General features: G+C 33.5%; 3 protein-coding genes across 3 annotated transcripts; 1 reads left to right on the forward strand and 2 right to left on the reverse strand.

Moving 5' to 3' along the window:
* Positions 1-9,538: 9,538 nt before the first annotated feature.
* Positions 9,539-12,748, reverse strand: LOC145950565 (uncharacterized). The gene has a single exon (XM_083061663.1). The coding sequence runs from the start codon at positions 12,746-12,748 to the stop codon at positions 9,539-9,541; it is 3,210 nt and encodes a 1,069-aa protein (XP_082917789.1).
* Positions 12,749-18,704: 5,956 nt separating this feature from the next.
* Positions 18,705-19,793, forward strand: LOC145950566 (uncharacterized). The gene has a single exon (XM_083061664.1). The coding sequence runs from the start codon at positions 18,705-18,707 to the stop codon at positions 19,791-19,793; it is 1,089 nt and encodes a 362-aa protein (XP_082917790.1).
* Positions 19,794-22,838: 3,045 nt separating this feature from the next.
* LOC109795567 (pumilio homolog 24-like) lies at positions 22,839-25,964 on the reverse strand. Its single transcript, XM_083062364.1, has 5 exons — positions 25,389-25,964; positions 25,137-25,190; positions 24,937-24,998; positions 24,748-24,829; positions 22,839-23,043 (listed from the first exon to the last, which is right to left on the reverse strand). The coding sequence occupies exons 1-5, from the start codon at positions 25,596-25,598 to the stop codon at positions 23,035-23,037; spliced, it is 417 nt and encodes a 138-aa protein (XP_082918490.1). The 5' UTR covers positions 25,599-25,964; the 3' UTR covers positions 22,839-23,034.
* Positions 25,965-27,799: the final 1,835 nt, after the last annotated feature.

Consider the following 27,799-nt stretch of genomic DNA (forward strand, 5'->3'; position numbering starts at 1 on the left):
ATGTTGCTCCAAGTTGCACTATGCTTCCGGATGGAAGATCCAAGGCTCTAAAGAGGAAGACTCAAGGAATCTAAGAGGAGAGAGATCTCCTAAAGAGACTTTCAGTGGAGAATCAAATTGAAGAAAATGAATCTCATATAATACGAAAAGTGTCACAACTACACGTCCAAATTGAATATATAGACTAAGGAAGTGTGCTAAGGAAGCTAGGCTTAACCTAAGGTTTAATTAAACCATGGTATGGTCAATTAAACCTTAGGTTCCAAAATTTGAATGTTTAAATTCAAATTTTGGAGCCAAACCGGTCACCTCCCATGTGCTACTCAATTTGAATGTGATTTGGCATGCATTTGAGAGTGAATTTCGGTCCATGTGCTTCACACACATGGTGTGACCGAAATGCACTCTAAATGTAATGCTAATTACATTTAAATTGAGATGCACATGAAACTTCCTTTTAACCTAAAATTCAAATTACATAGAAATGAAATTCCTAATCTACTTGGCCAAAATACAAGGCCCACAAAACAAAATTACAAGCCCAATGGGCCTAAACCTAAACTACATGGGCTTTAAGGTGTAGCCCAACTAAAAAGAATTATGGGCTTGTCTTTAGAAATGGCCCACTCTTCATGCATCCTCTTGACCATGGCCCTAGTAGTTGGGCCTTTGACCCATGGGCCTCTATCAGCCCCTCCTTCTTGAAGAGGATTTGACCTCAAATCCAAAGAATCTTCATGTTGGTCATCAACCCCTGTAAAAAAAGATAGATCATAAATATTAAAACTAGGGCTAACTCCATACTCTAAGGAAGATCTATGACATAGGCATTGTTATTGATCTTCTTGAGGACTTGAAAGAGACCATCCCCTCTAGGACTAAGTTTAGACATCCTTTTGGAAGGAAAACTTTCCTTCCTAAGGTGAAGCCAAACCCAATCACCTTCATTGAAAATGGCCTCTTTCCTACTCTTATTATTGTATTTAGTATATTTTTCCGTTTGGGATTGAATATGATCTTGAACCCTTTCATGAAATTTCTTGATAAATTCTAGATGATCCTTCCTTATGGATAAAAGAAGCAACATCAGGGAGAGGTAATAAATTTAAAGGTGTAAGAGGATAAAACCATACACAATCTCAAAAGGAGACATTTTGGTGGTTTTGTGCATTACCCTATTGTAGACAAAATCTACATGGGGTAGGTAGTCATCCCATGACATTTTATTACCTTTGAGGATTGCCCTTAACATAGTTCCAAGAGACCTATTGACTATCTCAGTTTGCCTATCAGTTTGAGGGTGACATGTAGTAGAAAATAGGAGTTTAGTTCCTAGCCTAGACCAAAGACTTCTCCAAAACTGGCTAAGGAACTTAACATCTCGATCAGATACTATAGTTTTAGGAAACCCATGCAACCTTACTACCTCTTAGAAAAATAACTTAGCAATGTTACTTGCATCATCCACTTTTTGGCATGGAATAAAGTGTGCCATTTTGCTAAAACGTTCCATTACCACAAAATGGAATTCTTTCCTCTTTGGGTACGAGGCATTCGAAGAACAAACTCCATGGAAATGTTTAACCAAGGAGCATTGGATATTTTCAAGGGGGTGTACAAGCCATGAGGTTTAGTTTTAGATTTAGCTTGAAGATAAGCTATACACCTAGAACAAAACCTTTGGACATCTCTTTTCATATGAGGCCAAAAGAATTTCTCTTTTAGAAGTAAAAGAGTTTTCTCAATTCCAAAATGCCCCATGAGTCCACCCTCATGACTCTCCTGTACCAAGAGTTTCCTAATAGATCCTTGGGGTATGCAAAGTTTATTTTCTTTGAAAAGAAACCACTCAGAAATATAGTAACCTTGGTAAGTCTTTTGAATACATAAGAGATAAAAGTTAGCAAAATCAGGATCTTTCTCATACAATTCTTTTATGTCATCAAACCCTAATATTTGAGAACCAAGGGTGTTCAATAAAACATGCCTTCTTGATAAGGCATCAGCCACTACATTTGTAGAGCCTTTCTTGTATTTGATGACATAAGGAAATTATTCTAAGTACTCAACCCATTTTGCATGCCTATTTTTTTTTTAATTTACCTAGGCCCCTCAAATATTTGAGTGGTTCATGATCACTATGAATGACAAATTCCTTGGTCACAAGATAATGTTCCCAAGTTTGAAGGGCTCGAACTAGAGCATGAAGCTCCTTGTCATAGGTTGGGTAGTTCAAGGCAGCCCCATGAAGTTTTTCACTAAAATAACCTATGGGATGGCCACCTTGTAATAACACAGCTCCTATGCCAATTCCTGAAGCATCACATTCTAGCTCAAAAGTTTTATAAAATCAGGCAAAGCTAGAAAAGGTGCTTAAGTAAGCTTTTTCTTAAGTTCTTGAAAGGCTAAATTATGTTTTTCTTGCCAAAGAAAGACCACATCCTTTTTCACCAACTCATTGAGTGGTGAAGCTAATGTAGATAAGTTAGGAACAAAACGTCTATAAAAGCTTGCCAAACCATGGAAGCTCCTAACTTTACTAACATTAATAAGAATAGACCATTCTTGAATGGCTTTGATTTTCTGGGGGTCCACATGACTCCCAATTTTACTCACTACAAAACCCAAAATTATAACATTATCCAGAAAAAAAGTACACTTGTCTACATTGGCAAACAAGTGATTTTCTCTAAGTACAAGCAACACTTGCCTTAAGTGATCCACATGGTCACTTAGGCTTTTGCTATATATTAAGATATCATCAAAATAGAAAACTTTAAATCTACCAATGCAATCCATAAGGACATGATTCATCAGGCTCATGAATGTACTTGGTGCATTAGTAAGACCAAATGGCATTACTAACCATTCATATAATCCAAATTTAGTCTTAAAAGTGTGACACCCTTACTACCCTAATAAATATATAAATAAATCTTGTAAATAAACTAAAGAATAAAATATTCAACATTGGTAAAAAGGTTCACATAAAACCTTCATAAATAACCAAAATAATTAAAAATGAAATTTAGAAAGTAAAATTTGAGAGTTTACAAATTGCTTTCAAAAGAGAAGGTATAACTCTAATTACATATAAAAATTTATCCTATAATTCTCTGCCCCGATGTCACAATATCAGAGCACACCCACAACTCAACGGTTGACATTCTAGATGCCACTCAAAGCCGAATCTTCCTCACCTAAAACATCCACAAATTGTACGGTGAGAAAAGAAAACATTTATGTATAAAACACACAAGGAAATCCACAACATTATCTCATCATAACTTGAAAAGTTATTTACAAGAATTTCTATAGATATATCATCATTCTATCAATCATTCATCATCTTCACATCACAATTCATAATCAAACAAATCCATTACAATCCACATAAATCTTACAATTAACATTATGCTAAGGCCACGCAACAACTGTCATAAGTGATAGGGGTTAATTGCCTCACTCATCCCACACCATGCCAGGGTCACGCCCTCCCTGTAGCATCACTTACCCAAGGGTCGTGCCATCCCTAGTCATTAATGTGAGGAACCACAATCACATCACAATCCATACAATCTCTTGCAATTAACCTTATGCTAGGGCTGCCTTATTTGACATAAGTGATACGTGTTAATTGCCTCACTCATCCCACACCATGCCAGGGTCACGCCCTCCCTGTAGTATCACTTACCTAGGGGCCGTGCCATCCCTGGTCATTGATGTGAGGAACCACAATCACAATCATAATCACATCCATACAACATCTTATCTCATAGCTCAATTCCATATCACATACAAAATTTCATATACACAATAGATAAGTCCAACAAAATTAGGGTTTACACATTCCTCAAGCAATTCACATCTAGAGCATCAATTCTTAACAAGTAATATAATAATAACATTCATAAATTAATATAATAATCAATAAAATTACCAATTTAATATAATCTTAACATAAATGGTAAAATCCCCAATTATTCCAAAACCTAACTCACATGCACTTTTCTACAATTTCGTTCTCTCTCCCAGATCATCATTCTTATAAATTAAATATATATTTCTAATCCTCAATACATGTAAAATCTAACCAGATCGACAATTCCTCAAACAGAAATGATTGTAAAATTACTCATAATATTAAGGGACTCTTCCTCTACCCAACTCCCTCATGTAACTCTACATACAAATAATCCTCTTTTTCCCCGTACCTGGATAATCAGTAGTGGAAACTAAAACAAAGATCTCCTTGGTTTCCTCCTCTCAGTGTCCCTCGGTCTTCAGAGAGTGTAGAAAGAAAAGAAGAGAGCAAAGAAGAAAAGAAGAGAAAAGTGAAAAGTGTGCTTTTTGGGAGTGGCAGAGTGCTCTATTTATAGGCATCAGGTGTCTCCAGAACGGCCCGTTCCAAATTCAGATGGGCCCGTTCTGGACCCTTTAATCATGAGTAAAATTCACATCCAGAACGGCCCATTCTCAAACCAGAACGACCTATTCTAGTTTTGCATTAAAAACTCTTAACGGTCATAGGCCATTTTTGAAATCTATAATGGCCCGTTCTAGTTGGGAACGACCCGTTCTCAACTAAGAATCATAGGCAAATTTAATAGTTTGGAACGACCTATTCCATTTTGGGAAAGGCCCGTTCCGAGCCACTAAATCACCTTCGTTTTAGTAACTTGGAACGACACATTCCAATTTTGGAACGACCCATTCTAGGCTACTAAAACACTCCTGTAAATTACCAAATTACCCTCATTGGTCTTTTGGGCCCTCGTACATTCTATGAAAATTGGACTGTTACAAAAAGAAGTTTTCCATTCATCACATTCCTTAATACGAATTTGGTGATATCCACTTTTAAGATCTATTTTGAAGAATATGGATGAACCATGCAATTCATCAAGCATATCATCAAGCCTAGGAATTGGGTGCCTATATTTTACAGTGATGTTGTTGATGGCTCAACAGTCACAACACATCCTCCATTTTCCATCTTTGTTTGACACCAATAAAATAGGAACAACACAAGGGATTAAGCTCTTTTGAACCCAAACCTTATCAAACAAGTCTTGTACTTGCTTATCTATCTCTTTTGTTTCTTGTGGATTTTTTCTATAAGCTGGTCTATAGGAAAGACTAGCTCCTGGAACAAAATCTATTTGATGTTCTATACCCCTAAAAGGTGGAAGACCAAAAGGGCCTTCACTAGGGAATACATCATCAAATTCAATTAAAAGATTTTGAATGTCAAGGGGTAGAGAAGTATTTACAGTACTTATGGCAGTGCATGTGAGTGTTCCTCTACAGATAAAGACATATGAAGATGGTTTGATCAAGAGAGATGTTTATGGCAAAGATTTAGTAGAATGATTCTCTTTTTGTTGAACTATCTCTTGAGAGGGAACACTACTAAGCTTTCTAGAATCTTATTGATTCTTAATTTTTAGGTATTTTTTTACTCTCTCTTTTTTTTTCAAGGTCTTTTTCTTGGTCACGTTTAGCCTTCATTTGTACTTGCTCCTCAACCACTTAGGAAAGTGAAAGAGGATGAAGTACAAACTTTTTACCCTTATGTGTGAAAGTTATCTTGTTAGTAAAGCCATCATGAGTTGTTTGTTTGTCAAATTGCCATGGGCTTCCTAGCAAGATATGACAAGCTTCCATGGGAACTACATCACCTTTAACTTTATCCTTATAGTTCCCAATAGAAAACTCTACCTCCAATTGTTGATTAACCACCATATCCCCATCATCATTGAGCCAATAAAGTTGATAAGGTTTGGGATGAGGTGTGGTAGTTAACCCTAACTTGTCAACCATCCTAGTGCTACAATAGTTGCACCAGAGCCACCCTCGACAATGAGAGAACATGCTTTATTTGAAATATTGCACCTTGTGTGAAATGTGTTCTCCCTTTGTGAATGTGTATCACTAGGTTGGTTGCTAAGGAGTCTTCTTACCATAAAAAGTTCCCCATCGTAAGGATAAGTGACCTCACATTTTTCTTCCTGGCTTGTTTCTTCTTCATCCTCACTTGAAGATGAAGAAGTAGTAGCCTCATCTTGACTATTATAAATGTCTTGGCCCCTTAAAATCATAACCTTTTTGTAGTGAAAGAATACTTGGAGAACCAGAAGTGGTTTAAGAATACTAGTGTCGACGAGTGAAGTTGACGAACCAGGAGTGGTTGAGAATACTCGGGGAACCAAAAGTGGTTTAAGAATACTAGCGTCGACAAGTGAAGTTGATGAACCAGAAGTGGTTGAGAATACTTGTAATTCGTTGTCATTAGTGGAACCCTTTAGTTGAAGGAGACTGGACGTAGCTTAGGTTGAGCGAAGTAGTATAAAACTCTTTGCACTTCTCATCCTTTCTTCAGACGCAATTTTTGGTTAGCTTATATATCATATTGAAAATTTCATCCATTGTTAAATCCTTTTTACAGCAACTATTTTTAGATGAAAAACACACTTGTTCAACTCATTATCTAAAAGAAATATTTTGCTCATAAAAACTTTTTCTTCAAGAAGACAATAAACCCTCAGACAAAAAATCTTTTTCTGAGCCAACCTTACACCGTCTCTAAGTGTTCAAAGTAATATTCTCATTAGACGTAAAGGAGTCCCTTTGCGAAAAAGATTTTAAAATTTCTTTGTTCTTGCAAACACATATTCAACCCCCTTCTATGTGTTTTTTCGCTAACTTCAAAGACTACTCGGTTGACATGAACATTGTAATTTAGTGAATATAAAACATAAATAAATCATTATTGGAATATATTTTAACTCAAGTATAAGCATTATTAGGTTGACAATTGAGTTACTTTTGAAAAAATATATTGAAACTTCTTTCGAGCTATTAGAGGAAGTCCCGTCAAGATCAAACTTGCATCCAAAGATCCACAAAAAATAAATGATAAATCACAAATAATTAAAGAATAATTTTTTTTTTGAAATTATAAAAAAAAAGGAACCCACCAAGATTGAAAATAACACTTACGAGTCAATGAGTTGTCTAAAACATGTAATTAAGCATGTCAAGACAAAAAAAAAAATTAAATTAATAATAATTAAAATATTCATATAGTTATTATTAACTTATAGTGTAATAAAAAAATATTTTAATTATAAATTTTAATTTTTAATTTATATCCCTAAATCGACTAAGATCACTAATCTTATATATTTTTAATTTAAATTCTTATTGCATAACATTGTGTAACTAACAATTTTATATTATTTAATTATACTAATATAAATTTATTAATTATAATAAAGGTATAAATTATGAATACCTAAAAGATATTTAAATTAATGTACAATTATATAGGTATCTACATGGTTTTTCAAATTTTAAATTATATATCAATTAATTTCAAAGTATTTTATATAAATTTCCTAATGTTTTACTTACTAATTAAGTTTTTATGTTTCACCTAACTTAAGATTTTTTATAATTTTTTAACTATCTAAATTAACTAATAATGTTGCTAACTATATCATTATGCATGCCCCAAAGGAACCACATACTCTATATCTAATGAAAAAACTTTGTCGGTACTCACATTCAGCAAAGTATTTTTTATTGAACATATGCATATTCATTCTTTTTGTAAATTAACTTTATATTATACTGGTTGTATAATATCTTGAAAGTAAGGCAAAACAACACTATTATCTTACCCAACGATACTACTTCACTCTTTCAAAAAATGTGAGTTTTTGATTGATACTATTCAACTCCCCATTCTAGTATCTCTCTTTTATCCACACCATGTCTTAAATAAGGGCATATGACTTCGCTAGTCTAAAAAGGTTAGGGATATGAAAAAGTCTTGTTAGGCATGATATGTTAATCTATTTATCTACATAATATAATTAAAAAATAATAATATACATATTACATCATTAATAATATAATTAATTAAATAAATTTGTAATAAAAAAAAATAAAATGATCAATATTTTTTACATTTACACTACACTTAAACATTTTGCATTCATTGTTTGTACAAAATTAAGAAATTGAAAATAGAAATTCTAATAGTCACATTTTCACCTGCTTATTTCCTTCATCTTTAAAGTTGATTATTTAGAATATTTAAATGGTATATAAGGAATATTTAGAAAGAATTTTTGTGGATAAAATTATCTTCTTTCATCACAATCACTAGTTGTGACACCCTTACTACCCCAACACATATATTGTAATAATGTAAATAAAATAAATAAATAAATTTTTCAACATCGGTAAAAGGGTTCACATAAAAACCTTTAGAAACATCCTTCAATATCCAAAATGTTTGGAAAATGAAACTTGAAAAATAAAACATAAGAGGTTACAAAATATTTTCAAAATATAAGTTCAACTCTATATACAAATAAAATTCATGGCCTAGAAATTCTCTGCCCCGATGTCACAATATCAGAGCATACCCATAATTTAACTGTTGACATTCTAGATGCCACTAAAAGCTGGATCTTCCTTGCCTAAAACATACACAAATTGTACGGTGAGAAAAGAAAACATCTATATGTAAAGCACATAAGGAAAAATACAACATAATCTCATCATAACTCCTTACTTAATGAAATATTCACAAGCATTTATATATATATATATATATTATATATATATATATCATAATTTATCAATCATTCATCATCTTCACATCTCAATTAAATCAATCCATCATAATCCACACAAATCTTACAATTAACATTATGTCAAGGCCACACCATAACTGACATAAGTGATACGGGTTAATTGCTTCACTCATCCCACACCATGCCAGGGGCACGCCCACCCTGTAGCATCACTTACCCAGGGGCTGTCTCATCCCTGGTCATTAATGTGAGGAACCACAATCACATCACAATTCACACAAATCTTACAATTAAAGGAAATGAGAGAAAAGAAAGATTAAAGGATAGAAAGCATATATGACAAAAGATCGAAATGCATTTCATTCATACGATATACTAAAAAGACAACATGCAAGCCCATTAACAAAAGTCATACTAAAATCACGGGCATAATCGTAGAGTTTGTATTACAATTACTTTGAAATTGAATTAAGAGTCACAGGAAATTTAATGATCTTCCAATTGGGGAGCTCTTCACATGGGTCACACGGATACACAAAGTTGGCGTGATTATCATCATTATCCTCCTTAATCATAGCAACTTGGTCTGCGTGCACCACCCCTCTACTTTGAAAGCTTTGATAAAGGTGACAAATGGGAATCCTCTGAACTTTAGGCTCTCGATTCTCTAGATGAGCTAACCTTTTCTCTTTATTCTCCTTTGTCATTCTTCTTTTATCGGCTTGAGTAGGTTTGTACCCTATCCCCCATCGACCCTTGTTTTCTGGCAATTCTATTAATTTCGTGACTCCTTCCAAGCATTTTCCCAATCCAAGTCCTGGCTGATACCCTCCATTCATCATGACCTTTGCAACCATCATGGATGTACTTGATGGTTGTGGACTTCCCATTAGAGATTCAACATAAGCAGTACTAATTATTTCCAATGACTAAAATGAGGTTTCCAAAGCCTCCTCAGCTGCTTCAATATAATGAGTAGGAGTAGGACAACTCACCAACATGTCTTCCTCTCCTGAGACAATCACTAGCTTGTCTTCCACAATGAATTTCAGCTTCTGATGTAAAGAAGAGGGAACAACCCCAGCTGAATGGATCCATGGTCTTCCCAACAAACAACTGTATGCAGGTTTAATATCCATAACTTGAAAAGTTATGTTGAAGGTGAATGGGCCAATTTGGACAGGTATTTCAATTTCTCCCATAACTTCCCTTCGTGATCCATCAAAGGCCCTCACAATCATAGAACTTGGTTTCATATGTGTCCCATCACAAGGCAATCGATCCAGTGTTGACTTGGGCATCACATTTAATGAGGACCCATTATCGATAAGTACTCTAGCCAAAATGTGATTTGCGCATTTCACAGAGATGTGTAAAGCCTTGTTATGTCCCCTTCCTTCAGCTGGGACTTCATCATCTGTGAAAGTGAGGTGGTTATTAGCTGTAATGTTACCAACTATGCCGCCAAATGTGTCTAATGTGATGTCATTGGACACATGAGCTTCATTCAAGATCTTCATCAATAATTTTCTATGACTTTCAGAATTCATCAACACTGATAACAAAGATACCCTTGCAGGAGTATGATTTAACTGATCAATGAGCTTGTATTCACTTTGTCTAATAAACTTAAGAAATTCTGAGACTTCTTCATCTGACACTTCTTTTTTCTTTTCACCCATGATTTTTTCATCATTTCTCCTTTTAACATCCGTAACCCCTTCATTGATGATTGTATTTTCCTTTTTCCCATGTTTATTTATCAAATCTCCTACTCTCAATTCTTCTGAAGTATAGACTCTACCACTACTGGTCATTCCACCTACCCCCACGATATTTGTTACGTTGGTTCCTGTAGTGTCAATTCCTTCTTTTTGTTGGGCATTTACATAGTCACTTTCTACCTTCGCTTCGTAACACCATGGAACCGCCTTAGTGTCCTTGTAATGAAAAGGAGCTGGAATTTGCACAACAAGTGGCTTAAGGGTACTAGGTGTTGATGCAAAAGTGTTTTTTGTGAAGGTGATTACCAGTGGTTTTGGAGTAGTCATATTGGACTTCTCATTTGATTGAATCATCAATACATCCTCTTTTGTTCTCACCTGGCTCACCTGAACCAAATTTGAGTTAATCATGCCTTGTAATATTTCCTTGAACGTGCCACATTCCTCAATAGAATGTGTGGCTGTAGGGTGGAGATCGCACACTCCTGCTTTGCGAGACTCTCTCTTAATCATCCCATATTTGCATAATTCTGAAAAAATGAATCTCATGGGGGTTTGGATCTTCTCTACTTCTGTCACTTGTGGAGTGCATTCTTCTTTGATAGCATTAATCGATGAAGTCCCATGACCTGGAAGTGGATTACTTCTTACATTCGGCTCACTTTCCTTAAAGCTTAATAATCCTGCATCTATCAAGTCTTGTACCTTGTGTTTCAAACCCCAACATTTCTCAGTTGAATGGCCTATTGCCCCAGCATGATATTCACATTTGGCATTTGAATCAAAACCTCTTGGATATGGAGGTTGGACAGGCTTTATAGGAAGAGGCTCAATTAGAGCATTTTGAACCAGATGTGGTAGCAGTTCAGTGTAGGTCATAGGGATCGGAACTAGAGTCCTTGGTTGATTATTACCCCTCCTTTGAGCATTATTCACCATGGGAGGTGAAATTGCTGATTGATTAGCTTGGGGTACTAAAAATTGTGGTGGCGGTGTAGGTGGCCGATAAGGCATTCTAGATGGATAAGGTTGTGGGTATGGTGGCGAAGAAACTGCTGCAATTTGTGGGTTATACATATATTGGGGTCTATAATTGGGTACGAAAGAAATAGGATTGTAGTTAGGTCTGACTGGTGTTGTCATCACTGCATTCGTTTCACCTCCTTTCCTCTTATTTGTGGTTTCTAAGGGTTTCTTGATGGTTGTAGATCCTGTTGTCATGTGGGAAATCTTCCCACTCCTAACTCCCATCTCAACCTTGTCTCCAATGATGACCAAATCTGAAAAATTTGATGATACATTTCCAATCATCCTGTCATAAAAGGGGGATTGGAGTGTATCAATGAACATCGTGACCATCTTTTTTTCCAACAATGGAGGTTGTACCTGAGCAGCTACCCCTCTCCATCGTTGGGCATATTCTTTGAAGGTCTCATTCTCCTTCTTTGCCATATTTTGTAGCTGTGTGCGATCTGGGGCCATGTCCATATTGTACTTGTACTGTTTCAAAAATGTCTCTGCCAAGTCTTTCCATGTACGCACTCTTCCTCGCTCTAGGCTCATGTACCAACTCAACGGTGCCCCACTAAGGCTTTCTTGGAAGAAGTGAATCAACAATTTTTCATCATGAGCGCAGGAGGCCATCTTTCGACAATACATAGTGAGATGATTCCTTGGGCATGTATCTCCCTTGTATTTATCAAGTTCTGGAACTTTAAACTTGGGAAGAATTATAACATCGGGAACCAAACACAGATCCGCAGCATTAAAACCATAATTGTCAAATCCCTCTATGGCCTTTAATCTGTCTTCCAAAGATTGAAGCTTATCATCATGGGAAATATCTTCCGAATGATGATGGTGTATAATAACAGTTGGTGCAGGAACTATTCCCTGGTGATTAGGAGGCTCGTCACCATGAACTGTATTAGGTGGTGCATACATATGGGTAGATGGTGCATGAGCAAATGAGTGGGTTGGAATTTGTGGGTCATTGGATTCAATGGCTATGTTTTGGGCTTGTGTTTGATTTGGCGGGTTTAAGGTGGAGGTAGATGGATTACCCTCAGGAATATTAGCCACAGGTGGAGTGTATCCTGGAGGTAAGCCATATGGAGGTAATGGGATTTGGCCTTGAAGGTTTGAAGTGGAAACATGATGGTTATTTTCTGAGGTCGTTAGGATGACAGGTGGTGTGTACCCCTGAACATTTGGGTTGGGTTGCGTGCGTGGAGTATACCCAGGAGGGTAATCAGGTGACTCATGAGGCTGTTTAGACGATTCTCCATTTGTCCCTTTTTTAGATTCCATTGACTGCAACAAGTCCAAAATCTTCCCCATTTGTTCCTTCAACTGATTTACATCTCCTCTCAGCTCCTCATGTTGTTGCTCCAAGTCATCTACCATCCCTTCCATGATTTTGGTCTTTGCACGTGTCCCGTAAGGGTGTCAAAGGGATGCTTTCTTTGCCTCAATAATTGTTTTTTTTTTAATTTTATAACTGCGTAAGAAAATTTGTTGAGTATGTGATGATATGAAAATGTATCTATGCATCATGTATGTACAAATGCTAAATTGTTGGAGAACCATAAATCGCATGACTCGCGTAGAATCCTCTTTCTTTAATTGTCCCTTAGATCGTCACGTTCTAGGCACTAGGTCATGGGATCAATGGATCTTTGTGATCATTGTTAATTAAACTTTCCTTTAGAATGTCACGTTCTAAGTACTAAGTGTACTATGAAATGAGTAGTTTTTTTTTTGCATAAGCATCCTCTCTTAGTAACATTACGAATAAGGAAGAGAAATCAAAGTAGAAACTGACAAATTTCTTCATTAATAACAATAGTGCAATACGTCATGATAACTCAAATTATTCACCACTAACAACCATCTCTCTCATTTTAGCTATCATATCTCTACAGTGTTCAAGGAAGTCATAAATTTCTTTGGGGGTGGAATGTGGGATCGCCATTCCCTCAGCTCGTTGTAGCAGGTGAGAGGTGTCATGGAGCATGTTTTTAAGTTGCTGAACTCGATCCACAAGATTATATGCCCAAATTCTTTGATTTTCTTCATGTATTTCGATGATGTCCCTCAATTGCCTTACTTCTTCTTCTAGGCCCATAACCTGATGATTTTTCTCTCCTAATGTGGCTTGATAGTCCATATTCAAATTGAAATTTAGTCTTTTTTCACCTTGAACTCTACTTTCATACTCAGCCACTACCCTTTTGAGTTGTTCTTTCAAATCCTCAAGTTGTTTTTGTGCCACTCTCTCAGCTTTTTTGGATGTTTCCCATGCCTCTCTCCATCGTTCACTATCAACCCTAGCTTGGTCGCGTTCACCTTTTCATATCTTTAACTCTGTGGAAGCAGCCTCTAAATAACTGCGGGTATTTAACTTACCTTCTTCTTCAATTCTTGCTCGTTTATTGGCTAGTTCAACATGTTGTCTTACTTGGAAAATTTCTCTTTGCGCTGCTTGATATTCTTGGCGGGTTTGTATTAACTCCCTCTTCATATCTTCTTTTTCTTTTTTAGATTTGGCCAACTCTTTCGTAAGTTTTTCGATCTCTTCTTGACTCATGGGTTCTTGCATTGGCGTTTCTTCAACAACTGGAATGGGACCTCGGAACGACAATTTAACATGTTGGACCCTCTCATAGAGCCACTGTTGATAACTTAACTCCACATTACCATTTCTTCTTCTCAATTCTTTCCCTTTATTGATCACCTTATCCCAAGACTGTCTAATCTTGTTAAGTAAATCCAACTCCTTAGTCATATCATAAACCATGAAAGGAGTGATCGAATCCTCAACCGGTGGGCTCCTAATCGGATAACAGAGGTGCCTTAACGCAAGAGTGGGATTGTAGTTTACACATCCCTTAGTACCCATGAGTGGTACGTTTCGGAAATCTCCACATTGACAAATCACTTCATTAATGCTTTGCTCTCGCGAGTACCAAGAAATGGTATTTTCACTAAGATTTGCTATGTTGTAAGCCCATTCACTCTTATTTTTAATCTGAATCTGACTTCCTCTCTTGAACATATACGATGTGAACCACAAGTATAGTATTGGTATACAACACAAAATTACCCCACCTTTTCTTTCATGGCACAAGGTAAGGGAATGGTATGTATCTGCAAGGATGGCTGATACAGGACTCCTTTTCTCATGGCCAAAAAGACATCAATTGCAGCGAAGTCAATAAAGTTTTCAACGTTCGAGAATAAGACAATCCCATAAATAATGAAGGCGAGCACATCCATGAAAGCACCCCATCTCTCACTCTCTGCTAAGCTTAAAGCATATCGCTCAAGGCTAGTTCGCGAGAAACCTTCGATCCCCCCTTTGATCTCTTTCTTGCTTGCTAGTTCTTTAACATCAATTCCCAAGGATGTGACAACTTTGGTTAATGAAGGATAATGTCCCATGTACATATAAGGCTTTTCATTTCCTAAGCAAATTCCCAATATCTGTTCATATTCCTCGAGTAATGGTGCCAGTTAAAAATCTTGAAAGAGAAATGACCTCAAAGGAGGGTCATAGAATTGGGCTAGGGCAGTAAGAGCTCCCTCTTGTACGTCTACCTCCAATAGGTTAAGGATTCTTCCATATCGAACAACAAAAGTTCGTCGTTGACCGCCTTTTAACATGTTAACTACTCAAATATGTTTGTCTGACCTTTAACTTCAAAGTTTTTCTTAAACTTGATTCCATGACTTCTCGAAAGATGTTCGTAGCGACTTAAGTCTTTATGACTCTCCAACAACCTAGAAATGAATGCAACATGCTATTAATGAAGTTATCTATTTCATTCTATGGTATTCTTTTTGAAATTCATGACATGAGGTAAAATTTTATTTTTAAAATTTTCATGAAATAAAATGCATGATACTTGTTATGGAATGGAAAAAAAAATCTTTTTTTTTTGTTTTGTGTAATTTGAATATAGAGGTAGAATATTGCTCCTGTGATACTTAACAAGGGCATTCCTAAGTTGAAAGCTCTATAGACCACTAATATGTGTTCCTCTCAAAAGGGTAGGACTATGGTTCTAAAACAGGTTCCTAGAGCCAATAACCCTTCTTAGGATATTAGTCACAATAATAGGTAAACTATTAGAGGTGATAATACCCTTGAAAGGATCAAACTCTAAGTGAGGCCTTCATAATAACCAAACAAGATGTTCATCAAGAAGGTTACTACTACTCAACCTCTTACTTATCATAAGTTGCACTCAAGTCCAGGCATAGGACCCCACTCATAAACGTGTGTGAAATTGTGTAAGTGAAATGTGTGAAGGGAGCAACCTTACACTACCCAATCTACAAATCACGATACATATAATATAAAAAATAAAATTCTTCTATCCTAAAGTTCAAATTACACGCCACATATTTAGAATTAATGCAAATAAAATAAACAACAAATAAGAGACATAAACCAAAGATAACAGCAATAATAACATAAAACAAAAGTGAGATAAACATTTTTAAAAACTATTAATTAGCTTAACTAATTATTATAGGCTCGACTCTCAAAAATTCCCCAGTGGAGTCGCCATCTGTCGCAATCGAGATCGCGACGGGACGGCGAAAAATAAATTGAAACAGAGAGGAGTCGCCACCAATGTTATTTTTACGGAAAAAACATTGGAAAAAAAAAACATAAAGTAGAAAATAGTCTACGAAAACCAAATTTTTGAGTTCGGGAGTCGGTTACGTGTGAGGAAGGTATTAGCACCTCACAACGTTCGTCCTAAGACGATTACCTTTAATTAATTAAACTAATTATTTATAATTTATAAAATATTTATTTCATTAAAATAATCAAATATATTTTATTTAACTAAATTATTATTGTTATATAGAAAGGAAAATAATATATTTTTATTTTTTTGGCTCGACAAGATTTAATTCTTGCTCCTACGTATCTTCATGTGCAATGAAGAATCAGAGTCACGTAGTTCTTTGTAGAAAATATTTGTGTGTTGATATTTTTTATTAAACTCTATTTTGGTTAGATATAGGATTCTTGAACTGTCTCAGCTCATTCACCCTAAAAATATAAAATTGACTAAGGTGTACTCCAAAGTCAATTCAATAAGATTTTAATTATAAATATTGCTAGAAATGTTATAATGTTAAAATTTCTTGGTTGGACATTTTTTTATTTTTCTTTGGAAAAAAAAATTTAAAAATAAGTTGTCACAACTTGTACTTTAAATTCAAAGGTTAAAAGATGTCACATCTAATTAACCATTCCTATAAAAAAAATTTAATATAATAATTTAGAATATTTATATTGAACATTGTAATAGTATATTTTATTTTTAATCATATTTTGAATTCAATTTTTTTAGTGATAATAAGTTGTCACAACTTATATCCTTAAGTTCTAGGATTAAATGAATGTCACATTCAAATAATCTCTTTTTATAAATATAATTTATTCTAGCTAATATTAATAATAAAATATTACTGTAATTATTATTTATATTATTGTGATTATTATAAATATCTAGCGCATTTAAAAATTCAAAGTATTCAATTTAAGCGAACTACTATGTACTAGCAAGCAAATAATAAGTGCATGAAAATGGCACATCCCAGTTTCACTAAATTCATGATTCACAAAAGGAAGAAGCCTGAAAATCGCATAAACAGTGCAAGGCACATTGAAGGGGAAAGCTAGATAATCATACCACGTCGCACGAAAGATGGGTCTCTTCTTCCCTGCTTAATGGTCTCTACCCCGCTACCAGTCATTTTCCTTTCTCCTGCTCCCCCTTTGGCTACTGCTCTCTTTCTCTCTCTCTCTAGATTTTTTTTTTTCAGTCCCCCCATTCTGAACTCTCTTCATCCCCTATTTATAGAAATTACACGAAATTACTGTTCACACACGAAATTACTGTTCATATTTTTTTTTTTAAAAAAAAATATACCTTTTTTTCTAATTTTTTTAAAAAACAAAAATTGACATTTTCTAGACGAAATTGGGTTGTTACAGATTCTTTGTTATATATGAAGATACGTAGGAGCAAGAATTAAATCTTGTCGAGCCAAAAAAAATAAAAATATATTATTTTCCTTTCTATAACAATAATAATTTAATTAAATAAAATATATCTAATTATTTTAGTGAGATAAATATTTTTATAAATTATAAATAATTAGTTTAATTGATTAAAGGTAATCGTCTTAAGACGAACGTTGTGAGGTGCTAATACCTTCCTTCCTCACACGTAATCGACTCCCGAACCTAAAATTTGGTTTTCGTAAACTATTTTTTACTTTATGGTTTTTCCAATGTTTTTCTGTAAAAAATAACATTGGTGGCGACTCCTCTTTTTTCAATTTATTTTTCGTCGTCCCATCGCGACCGAAGTTGCTACAGATGGCGACTCCACTGGGAACTTTTTCTCTCGAGAGTCAAGCCTATAATAATTAGTTAATCTAATTAATAATAAGTTTTATAAAATGATTATCTCACTTTTATTTTTGTTTTTTTTTATTTTGTTTATTTCCTTTATTTGTTGTATGTCTTAATTCTAAATGCGTGTTGTGTAGTTTGAATTATAAGATAAAAGAATTTTATTTTTTATAAAATAATCATCTTATTTTTTTTTCTTTACTCTTATTTGTTTATTTTTATTTATTATTTATGTCTCTTGTTCGTTGTTGTTTTATTTGCATGAATTATATAAAAATGTGTTGTGTAATTTGAACTTTAGGGTAGAAGAATTTTATTTTCTATATCGTATGTGTTGTGTTTTGTAGGTTGGATAGTATAGGATTACTCCCTTCACACACTTCACTTACACAATTTCACACACGTTTATGAGTGGGGTCCTATGCCCGGACTTGAGTGCAACTTATGATAAGTAAGAGGTTGAGTAGTAGTAACCTTCTTGATGAACATCTTGTTTGGTTATTATGAAGGCCTCACCTAGAGTTTGATCCTTTCAAGGGTATTATCATCTCTAATAGTTTACCTATTATTGTGACTAATATCCTAATAAGGGTTATTGGCTCTAGGAACCTATTTTAGAACCATAGTCCCACCCTTTTGAGAGGCACACATATTAATGGTCCATAGAGTTTTTAACTTAGGAATGCCCTTGTTAAGTGTCACAGGAACAATATTCTACCTCTATATTAGAATGACATAAAACAAAAAAAAAAAATTTCATTCCATAACAAGTATCATGCATTTCATTTCATGAAAATTTTAAAAATAAACTTTTACATCATATCATGCATTTCAAAAAGAATCCCATAGAATGAAATAGATAACTTCATTAATAGCATGCTGCATTCATTTCTAGGTTGTTGGAGAGTCATAAAGACTTAAGTCGCTATGAACATCTTTCGAGAAGTCATGGAATCAAATTTAAGAAAGACTTTGAAGTTAAAGATTAGACAAATAGATTTGAGTAGTTTGAGGACTCTCAGTAACATGTTAAAAGGCGGTCAGCAACGAACTTTTATTGTTCGATATGGAAGAATCCTTAACCTATTGGAGGTAGACGTACAAGAGGGTGCTCTTACTGCCCTAGCCCAATTCTATGACCCTCCTTTGAGGTCGTTTCTCTTTCAAGATTTTCAACTGGCACCATTACTCGAGGAATTCGAACAGATATTAGGGATTTGCTTAGGAAATAAAAAGCCTTATATGTACGTGGGACATTATCCTTCATTAACCAAAGTTGCCACATCCTTAGGGATTGATGTTAGAGAACTAGCAAGCAAGAAAGAGATAAAGGGAGGGATTGAAGATTTCTCGAGAATTAACCTTGAGCGGTGTGTGTTGAGCTTAGCAGAGAGTGGAAAATGGGACGCTTTCATGGATGTGTTTGCCCTCATTATTTATAGGATTGTCTTATTCCCAAATGTTGAAAACTTCATTGACTTTGCTGCGATCGACGTCTTCTTGGCCTTCAAGCGTGAGAAAAGGAGTCCTGTGCCAGCCATACTTGCGAATACATACCGTTCCCTTACCTTGCGCCATGAAAGAAAGGGTGGGGTAATTTTGTGTTGTATGCCAATACTATACTTGTGGTTCACATCCTACATGTTCAAGAGAGGGAGTCAGATTGAGATTAAAAATAAGAGCGAATGGGCTTATAGAATAGCAAATCTTAGCGAAAAGACCATTTCTTGGTACTCGCGAGAGCAAAACATTGATGAAGTAATTTGTCAATGTGGAGATTTCCTGAACGTACCACTCATAGGTACTAAGGGATGTGTAAACTACAACCCCGCTCTTGCGATAAGGAAACTCGGTTATCCAATTAGAAGTCCACCTGTTGAGGATTCAATTACTCCTTTCATGGTTTACGATATGACAAAGGAGTTGGATATGCTTAAGATTAGACATTCTTGGGACATGGTGATCAAGAAAGGAAAAGAATTGGGACATGGTGATCAAGAAAGGAAAAGCAAATAGCGGACCGGCCCGCCACAACATCTCCAGCCCGTTTTACATTGGCGGGCCAGCCCGGCCCGGCCCGTTTTTGGCAGACCATTGACGAGTCGGGGCAAAATGGGCCGGATTGGCCCATTTTGCCATCCCTACCGTCAAATTTACGGTCGCCAAGGCAAATATTTTGTAAACACCGGTCCTGAGTGTTAAAAAATTTAATCTTTTTTTGGCGGTTTTAAACCGCCACAAAATGCATTTTTGATTGACTTGTTTAACATTTTGGTAGCGGTTTTTTAATTCAACTAAATATTTCTTGATTTAACATTTATGGGATTTTTAAAGCGCCACAAAATTGTTTTTTTTTTTATTTTCTCACATTTTCCGTCAAACCACTTAACATAATTTTTTTAATGTGATACTCTTTCTCTGGAAAGAATGACAATTAGACTCACGGGACAAAGCAAAATAAATACATGTGGCTCTAGATAAAAAAAAAATCCAAATATGCTGATCTACAATACCAAAAAAAGATATGATATATTTTTTTTGCCGAGCTTCTCTTTTTAATCAAGCAATAATAATTGAACAAAAAATTATTTAATAATATTTTTAATTCAAAATGTAACTGTAGCATTATGAATTATTTTGATATTTTTTTCAATAATTAAGTTAGATTGAATTGATTCTTAATATTTGTACTAGTGAAATTTTAATTTTAATTAAAGAATACAATAAAAGGAGTTATAATAATATACTTTAATCTAGTTATATTTACTGAAACAAATTGAGTGAGAGTTATTGAATTAAAAGTAGAGAAAAAGATAGTGATTTCATTCAAAAGAGTTGGTACTTGGTATATATACCATTGGAAGCAGGCTCTTTGAACTTTTTGTTCAGTTTTTCTTTTACACTCATATTTTAACACAAGTTTTACACAGTTTCTCTGTATTTCAAGTAATTCAAAAAAAATATTATTTCTTTGGTAGCAGGCTGGGAGCAATTTGAAATGTCTATATCACACAAGGTTGCAAGGAAGCCAAGTGAATAAGCATGTGTTTATAAAAACAACTTGTAACATCTTCTCAGAAAATTATGCACAAGCACGAAACATTTGGATTACATAAAGACTTACCAGTCTGGTAACAGCAATTGTCGTGTGTTGCCTTTCCTTTTTCTCGCGATTGCACTCGCTACACCAGCTTGAGAAATTTTTTTGGTACCGTTTCATCTCTCTAAAGACAGAACTACAATGACATAATACAAACACTTAGTATGGAGCAAACGCACAAAATCATTAGACAAACTGAAGTAGCAATGAAAGCAAGCAACAAATGAAATCACCTTCTGCACCACAGAAGCAGGTTGACCCGATGAAGCACAGCTCGTCCAGGGACATGACAATAATCAAAGATCTCCTGCTTTCAAATAATGGACTCCATCATACAATTCACCTATGAGAAATGGCAAGAACCAATGGTCTATAAATTTGGAACCGAATCCAAACCCATAATAAACAATCTTTTGGATTTGCTTTCACTATTATAAACAAATACATATATACATTTAAAGCTGCACTGAAAAATAGAAATATATACAGATACACCAATTCTAAGTCTTACTTGTATAACACGCATGAAGAGCATTACTAATAATTCGCAAGTTATTGTTGTAAGGGATCAAATTGTTAAGTAAACCAAGCTCAAACTTCATCACGATCAATATATAATCTCCCATAAAATTTTAAATGAAATTATTTTTTCTCATGCACCAATAAACTTATTAGTATTTAGCATACATATTTTAGAATAGACATGTAGCCAATATAGTAAAAGGTGCCAAAAGCTAAAACCTAAAGCACTGTGGTGAGGGAACCTTTTTAATTGAGACACAGAGGTGTCAATGCTTCTTGTAGATTGAAGCATTACCACTTTAGTGAAAGTAGACCAAAAAACATTTTTCTTCCTTGAAATTTTTGGGTGGTCGAGTATCAAAAATCAATTGTCTAATAAGTCATAAACTTATTAATTTAAGTATATCTATATTCTATTTGACAAATATATACCAAAGAACTTGAATGATTTAGTGGTCAAACAAATTATCCTCAAACTTAACAACTATTTAGCAACATGGTTATTAAAAAAAATAATTAAATTATTTTTTGAAAAAAAATTATAAATATAAAAGAAAAGAAGCTAAAACTAAATTTACGACACTTTTAAATCCTAAAACGTGTTTTAAAAATTGTAAAATATGCAAAACTCATTATATATGGATATGCAATTTATGTGTAAAATTTTTATATTTTTATTGAATTAATTAGTAGAAGAATTTTCTCATCACCACTTAGACATTGCATGACATGTTTTTTTAGAGCAACATTACAGCCGACTCCACCACATAATTTTTAAGCTAAAAATATCATAAAATATAACAAAATTATTAAATACTTTTAATTTTGAATCTAATTATATCTAGATGGTATATATATATATATATATATATATATATATATATATATATACATATATCACTACCTCAAAAACATCGATAGATGGCGCTTATTTTAATGATAGACAGCGCTTAAAAATCGCTATCTATTTGAACGATGTCTATTAATAGATAGCGCTTCTAAAAAAGCGCTATCTATGTATATGCAAATAGAAAGCACTTTGTTTTAAGTGCGCTATCTATGCTGAAGTACCTACATGACGCTTTTTCAAAGAAGTGCTTTCTATCTTTGAATGTATAGACAACACTTTACGTTAAAGCGTTGTCTTTAGTTTATCTTATAAAAAGCGCCTGTAGAGAAAGCGCTTTCTATATTCTAGCCAATAGAAAGCGCTTCCTTATATAAGCGCTATCTATATGTTTTATTTTTTTTTTTAATATTTTTTCACATCATTGACACTTGTTGATTCTACTATGCATGCAAAAATAATCCCAAGGCATAGAAACCAATCAATCAAAAATGTATCCAAATCTAATTCAAAAATATAATGTATAATGCATACATTAAAATTAAAAGATTAGTTTATATAAACCTAACATATATTACATTTAGTTTGTTGTAATAATAGTTACATATATCTAAACACAATCAATGCTTGTCCATTACCATGCAACTCCTAGTCTTAGTCTCAAATAAAAAAAAAATGTATATAGACCTAACATATTACATTTAATTATTTGACATCAACTCGATAGTAACATATAATCAATGTTTGTCCAATATCATGTAGTTCTCGCTCTTAGAATATTCCACAGCCTATTGGTTCTGCAAAGAAAAGAAAAATTGTAAGTCACCAACTAGATACAATATAAAAGAAAATGTATAAGGATTAAAAAAATAGCATAAAAGAAAAGTGGCATGGCCTAAAAATGCTCTAGTACAACATACTAACCTACAAGCATTTTTTAATAACATTCTAACTTCTGTGATTTGATCATTAGAGTATCGTTGCACGCTGCATCTAGGGAAGTATTGAAAAAAAAATAAAAAAAAATAAACCAACTGAGATTGTACTTAAAAGGAATTATAAGGAACCAATATATTTTATACATCTTTTGGAATTGTCCCCCCTTCACAATAGGTGATAATTTCCTTCATATACCGACAAATGTAATATCCACAATCGTTGCCATTTGATTGCTTCAGACACTATAACCAAAAAACAAAAATATCAATATAATTAAAATTAACAGGTACAATAAGTACAATAAGACCTTCAATCTTTTTCAATAGTAGTTGTAAGTTCAACAATATCAACTTGCTATAAGATAAAATTAATGTAGAATAATATTATTTATTGATAATTTGATTAAAATATTAAAAACCAAGGCGAGCTACATAGGTAACAAGCCAATCTGGCAGGCCTCCAAGCAAACAACTTCCTAAACCAGCTCTTCCCAAGTCATTATAGTCCTCTTCAGATACACAGTTTAATTCATAAAACAAGCAACAGTAATAAAATCAAAATTTTCTATCATTTTTTGCAAAATAACAAGCTAGCAACTCACCCCAAACATATGAATAGGTCATACATAACGCACCTAATCTTTCAATGGCAATTAAAGCCTCCTCCTGCTTATATCCCATTTTCATCAAAGTCCGTAAGGTATCATCATTCTTAGAATCAAAAATATTCTTTTCAATTTCCTGCAAAACAATATCAAATAAAATAAGCAAGCTGTATCTTAATTATAAAACAAAACCTGCACCTATATTTTCCCTGAAGAAGACGGATCTGTCACAATTTGCTGTTGTGGCTGGGGAGAACTTTCTAGAGCCTACAAATATGAAAACAAAAACACCATGATAATTGTAACATTAAAAGTCAAAATCTTATAATATGAAAATGGTATATTAAAGATGTCAGAAAGAAATCTAAAAACTGTTTGTAAAATAAAAGAGCCAAAATGAGAGGTGGAGGGTGAAAAAAAAACAATTATATGCACAAAAGAACCACAGATCACCCATTGAGGTTGATAAAATATTATTTCAATTGTATTAAGGCACAATTATACTTAGAGAATGCTAAATAACAATATTGAAAGATTAAAATAAGAAAGATAGTGAAACATAGAGGACAACTATCCAGTCAGCCCAAGATAATGGTGTTACCTGTCAAAACAAATGGCGATAAATGGTTCACAATTTTTGACCCTTCTTCCGCATTTTAAAAGTAATGACAAGGTTCTCAATTATGAATTTGATTTTCCAGATTCAATAGCAGCTGATGCTTCTCTATGGATTTCAACTCATTCCTCAATAATTACAGGGAATATAAGAATACAGTGTTCAAACTTGGTAGTTCATGTAAATATAAATCCACATGTGTAAATGGTGACATTTGGTTTGGTTGAATCTTGTACACGTCTTTCAATTAAAACAAAAAGAATGCAAAAGAATTAAATTGCAAGAACCTCTAAAAGGATGTGAAATTAAAAATTACAACAAATATGTATCAAACAAATATACCTGAAGAACACGAGATGAGATGTGAGACCCTGCAATCTCCGCAATCTTCCCCTTCATCTTTTGCAACGCTTCTGTCACTAACCTTCAATTATATAAAAGTCCAAAGCCATAAGGAGAATAAAAAAACAAAAGGCTTAGCTTTCCATCTATGAAATATCAGTCCCTAATATCTTTCTTATAGGAACATACCTAGCTCTGTCCTCTTTAGCAATTTCATGACGTCTCATCTTTTCCCATAGATGTGCAAGCTCCTGTTTATAATGAACCTAAATTAAATTAAAATTAAATAACACCTCATGAACTCTCATCCATCAAACATTCAACTCAACAGATAAAAGAAGAATATATAAATTAATAACATGTACAAATATGAATATGTATGTACTCACTTGCTCAAGAGTGTAATGCCTCTTTCTCTTCTTTTTCCTGGCATCCGTGAGTTCCTGAGTTGAAACAATCATAGCCTCAACTAATCAATCAAAACAAATAATCTACAAATGCTTCTCCAATTAATTTAATTGTCATAAAACAAATCAGAAATTGCATAAAACCTCAATATGTCAGTACTATTATCTACATCACAAACTGCGCAACAGATACATACTATGATATTTCGAACAAATGTAATAAAGAGGAGAAACCTTGGCTTGAAGTCGACGTTCTCGGCCCGTAAGAGGAGTCTTCGTCTTCTCTTTACCAACCGAATCTGGTTTGTGCTTCTTTGAGGCAACGAACTTGGAAACCTTGGAATTAGAGGGACCTTCGTGAGTTTCAATATTAAGTCTCTTTCTCTTGTTGGTTTTTACGGTGTCCTGCTTCTTCGCGGCCATTGCTGCAGCTCTAACTTTCATTTGCCGAGTTGAGTCACTTGCAGCTATCGCTGGAACAATATCTTATCAACAAAAGACTATTCACTTTCTGATAAAACAAATAGCCTTTTAGTTATTTCCAACAAATTTCAGCTAATAACAGTGAGTGTCTTAGAAACATGAGCGAAGAAAGTGAAGAACGCATGAACACAAACATGAGCAAATAAGTACATAAATGAAAAAGAAAAGAAAATGGTGTAACGGAAACGGAAGGTGTGAAGAGTTAGAGAGAATGTGCAACGGAAACGGAGGGTGCGACGAGTTAGAGAGAAAATGGCGCAGCGGAAGGGATGGAATGTGAAGGATGGACGAAACCCTAGCACAGAGACAGAGAATGTGCGAAGAAGCTAAAGGTAGAATACTGAAGGTTAACGTGGGTGTGAAGGAAAACAAAGAACCGTGGGTTATGAAGAAAGTGAATACACAAATGCATGAAGTGAATTGGCCCATTAAACAAAAGACCTAGAAAGCATTTTTTTAATAAGCGTTTTGCAATTATTTTTCTGAAAATATTATTTTTCAGTGAGCGCTATATATAATATATTTTTTTAAAAAATAGTTCATTTATAAAATTTTATAAATGACGCTTCTATTTACACGCGTTGTCTATTTGTTTTCTTTAGAAAACACTTTTTTATAAAAGTGTTATAACATATTTTTTATAAAAGACCAATAGAAAGCGTTTTTTAATAAGCACTTCGCAGTTATTTTTTTTAAATGTTATTTTTCCATGAGTGTCATAATAATTTTTTTAAAAAATAATCAATTCATAAAATTTTATAAATGACGCTTCTATTTACACGCGCTGTCTATTTATTTTCTTTTAGAAAGCACTCTTTTAGAAAAGCACTATAACATTATTTTTTATAAATAAAATAACATAAAGATAACATTTTTTTATTAAGCGCTTTCTATATAAAACCTTATTATAGCGCTTATTTAATTAAGCGCTCTTTTAACGTTTCATGTTTTAAAACACAGCACTTATTAATTAAGCGCTATCTAAATAGTGCTATCTATTACCACTTTTAGAAAACACTTTTTAATAAAAGTGCTATAACATATTTTCTTATAAATAAAATAACACAAAGATAACATTTTTTTTATTAACCGCTCTCTATATAAAACTATATTATAGCGCTTATTTAATTAAGCGCTCTTTTAACGTTTCATGTTTTAAAACACAACACTTATTAATTAAGCGCTATCTAAATAGTGCTATCTATTGCCACTTCTGGTGTAGTGTATATATATATATATATATTGGGGTCCGTTTGTAAGTCTATCTAAATTTATTTCACTCAATAACTCATGTTCAACATCAAATTTTAACGATCTAACCATTGAATTTAAAGTTTTTAATGTATAGATCAAATTTATAAATTTTTATAAAATTTAAAAATCATTTGATACCTCATTTTATTAATTCAAATCAATGTATAATTTTATGATTATTTGTCAATTTAAATTAATGAAATGAAGTATTAAATGATTTTCAAATTTTCTAAAAATTTACAAATTTGATCTATGTATTAAAAACTTTAAATTTAATAATTGAATCTTTGAAATTTGATATAGAACATGAGTTATTGAATGAAGTAAATCTAAGTAGACTTACTTTTGGAATAATTGAATCCTTATATGTGTGTGTGTATATATATATATATATATATATATATATATATATGTTCCCTTCATTTTGAATTAAGCACTATTTATAATTTTATAAGATCAAGAAAATGTTTATTAGTTTGTTTCGACTTTCTCATTCTTTCTCTACCCTTTACCTTTTCTTCTAAGCATCATGTAATGATAATTGCAAAGTTAATTTTTTCTTTTTTTCTCTTTAGAGATGAAATAATAAAAATGTATAGTTCTAAAACAAGAATAGTTTCTCATAGTCAATTTTTTTATTTTTTTTAAGATAAATTGTTAATTTTTTAATTCTTTGTGCTAGATTATAATCATAATAAAGCATAGTCATCCGATGCCCAATTTGGGCTAAACTCCACGTAACCGAAAGTAAGAAATGAGTGTCCACAAGCAAACTAGATCGGGCCACATTGTTTAAGCAAAGGCTCATCATATATACACTTCCTTTTTTTTATAAGTACACCTCCTTTTTTTAATTTTTTTATATAAAATACTATAATTTGTTTTAAAAATTTTAATTTTATACTTTC

This window comes from Cajanus cajan, chromosome 8 (genome assembly GCF_000230855.2).
Source record: "Cajanus cajan strain Asha chromosome 8, NIPB_CcT2T_4, whole genome shotgun sequence".
In the NCBI taxonomy this organism is placed as follows: Eukaryota; Viridiplantae; Streptophyta; class Magnoliopsida; order Fabales; family Fabaceae; genus Cajanus; species Cajanus cajan.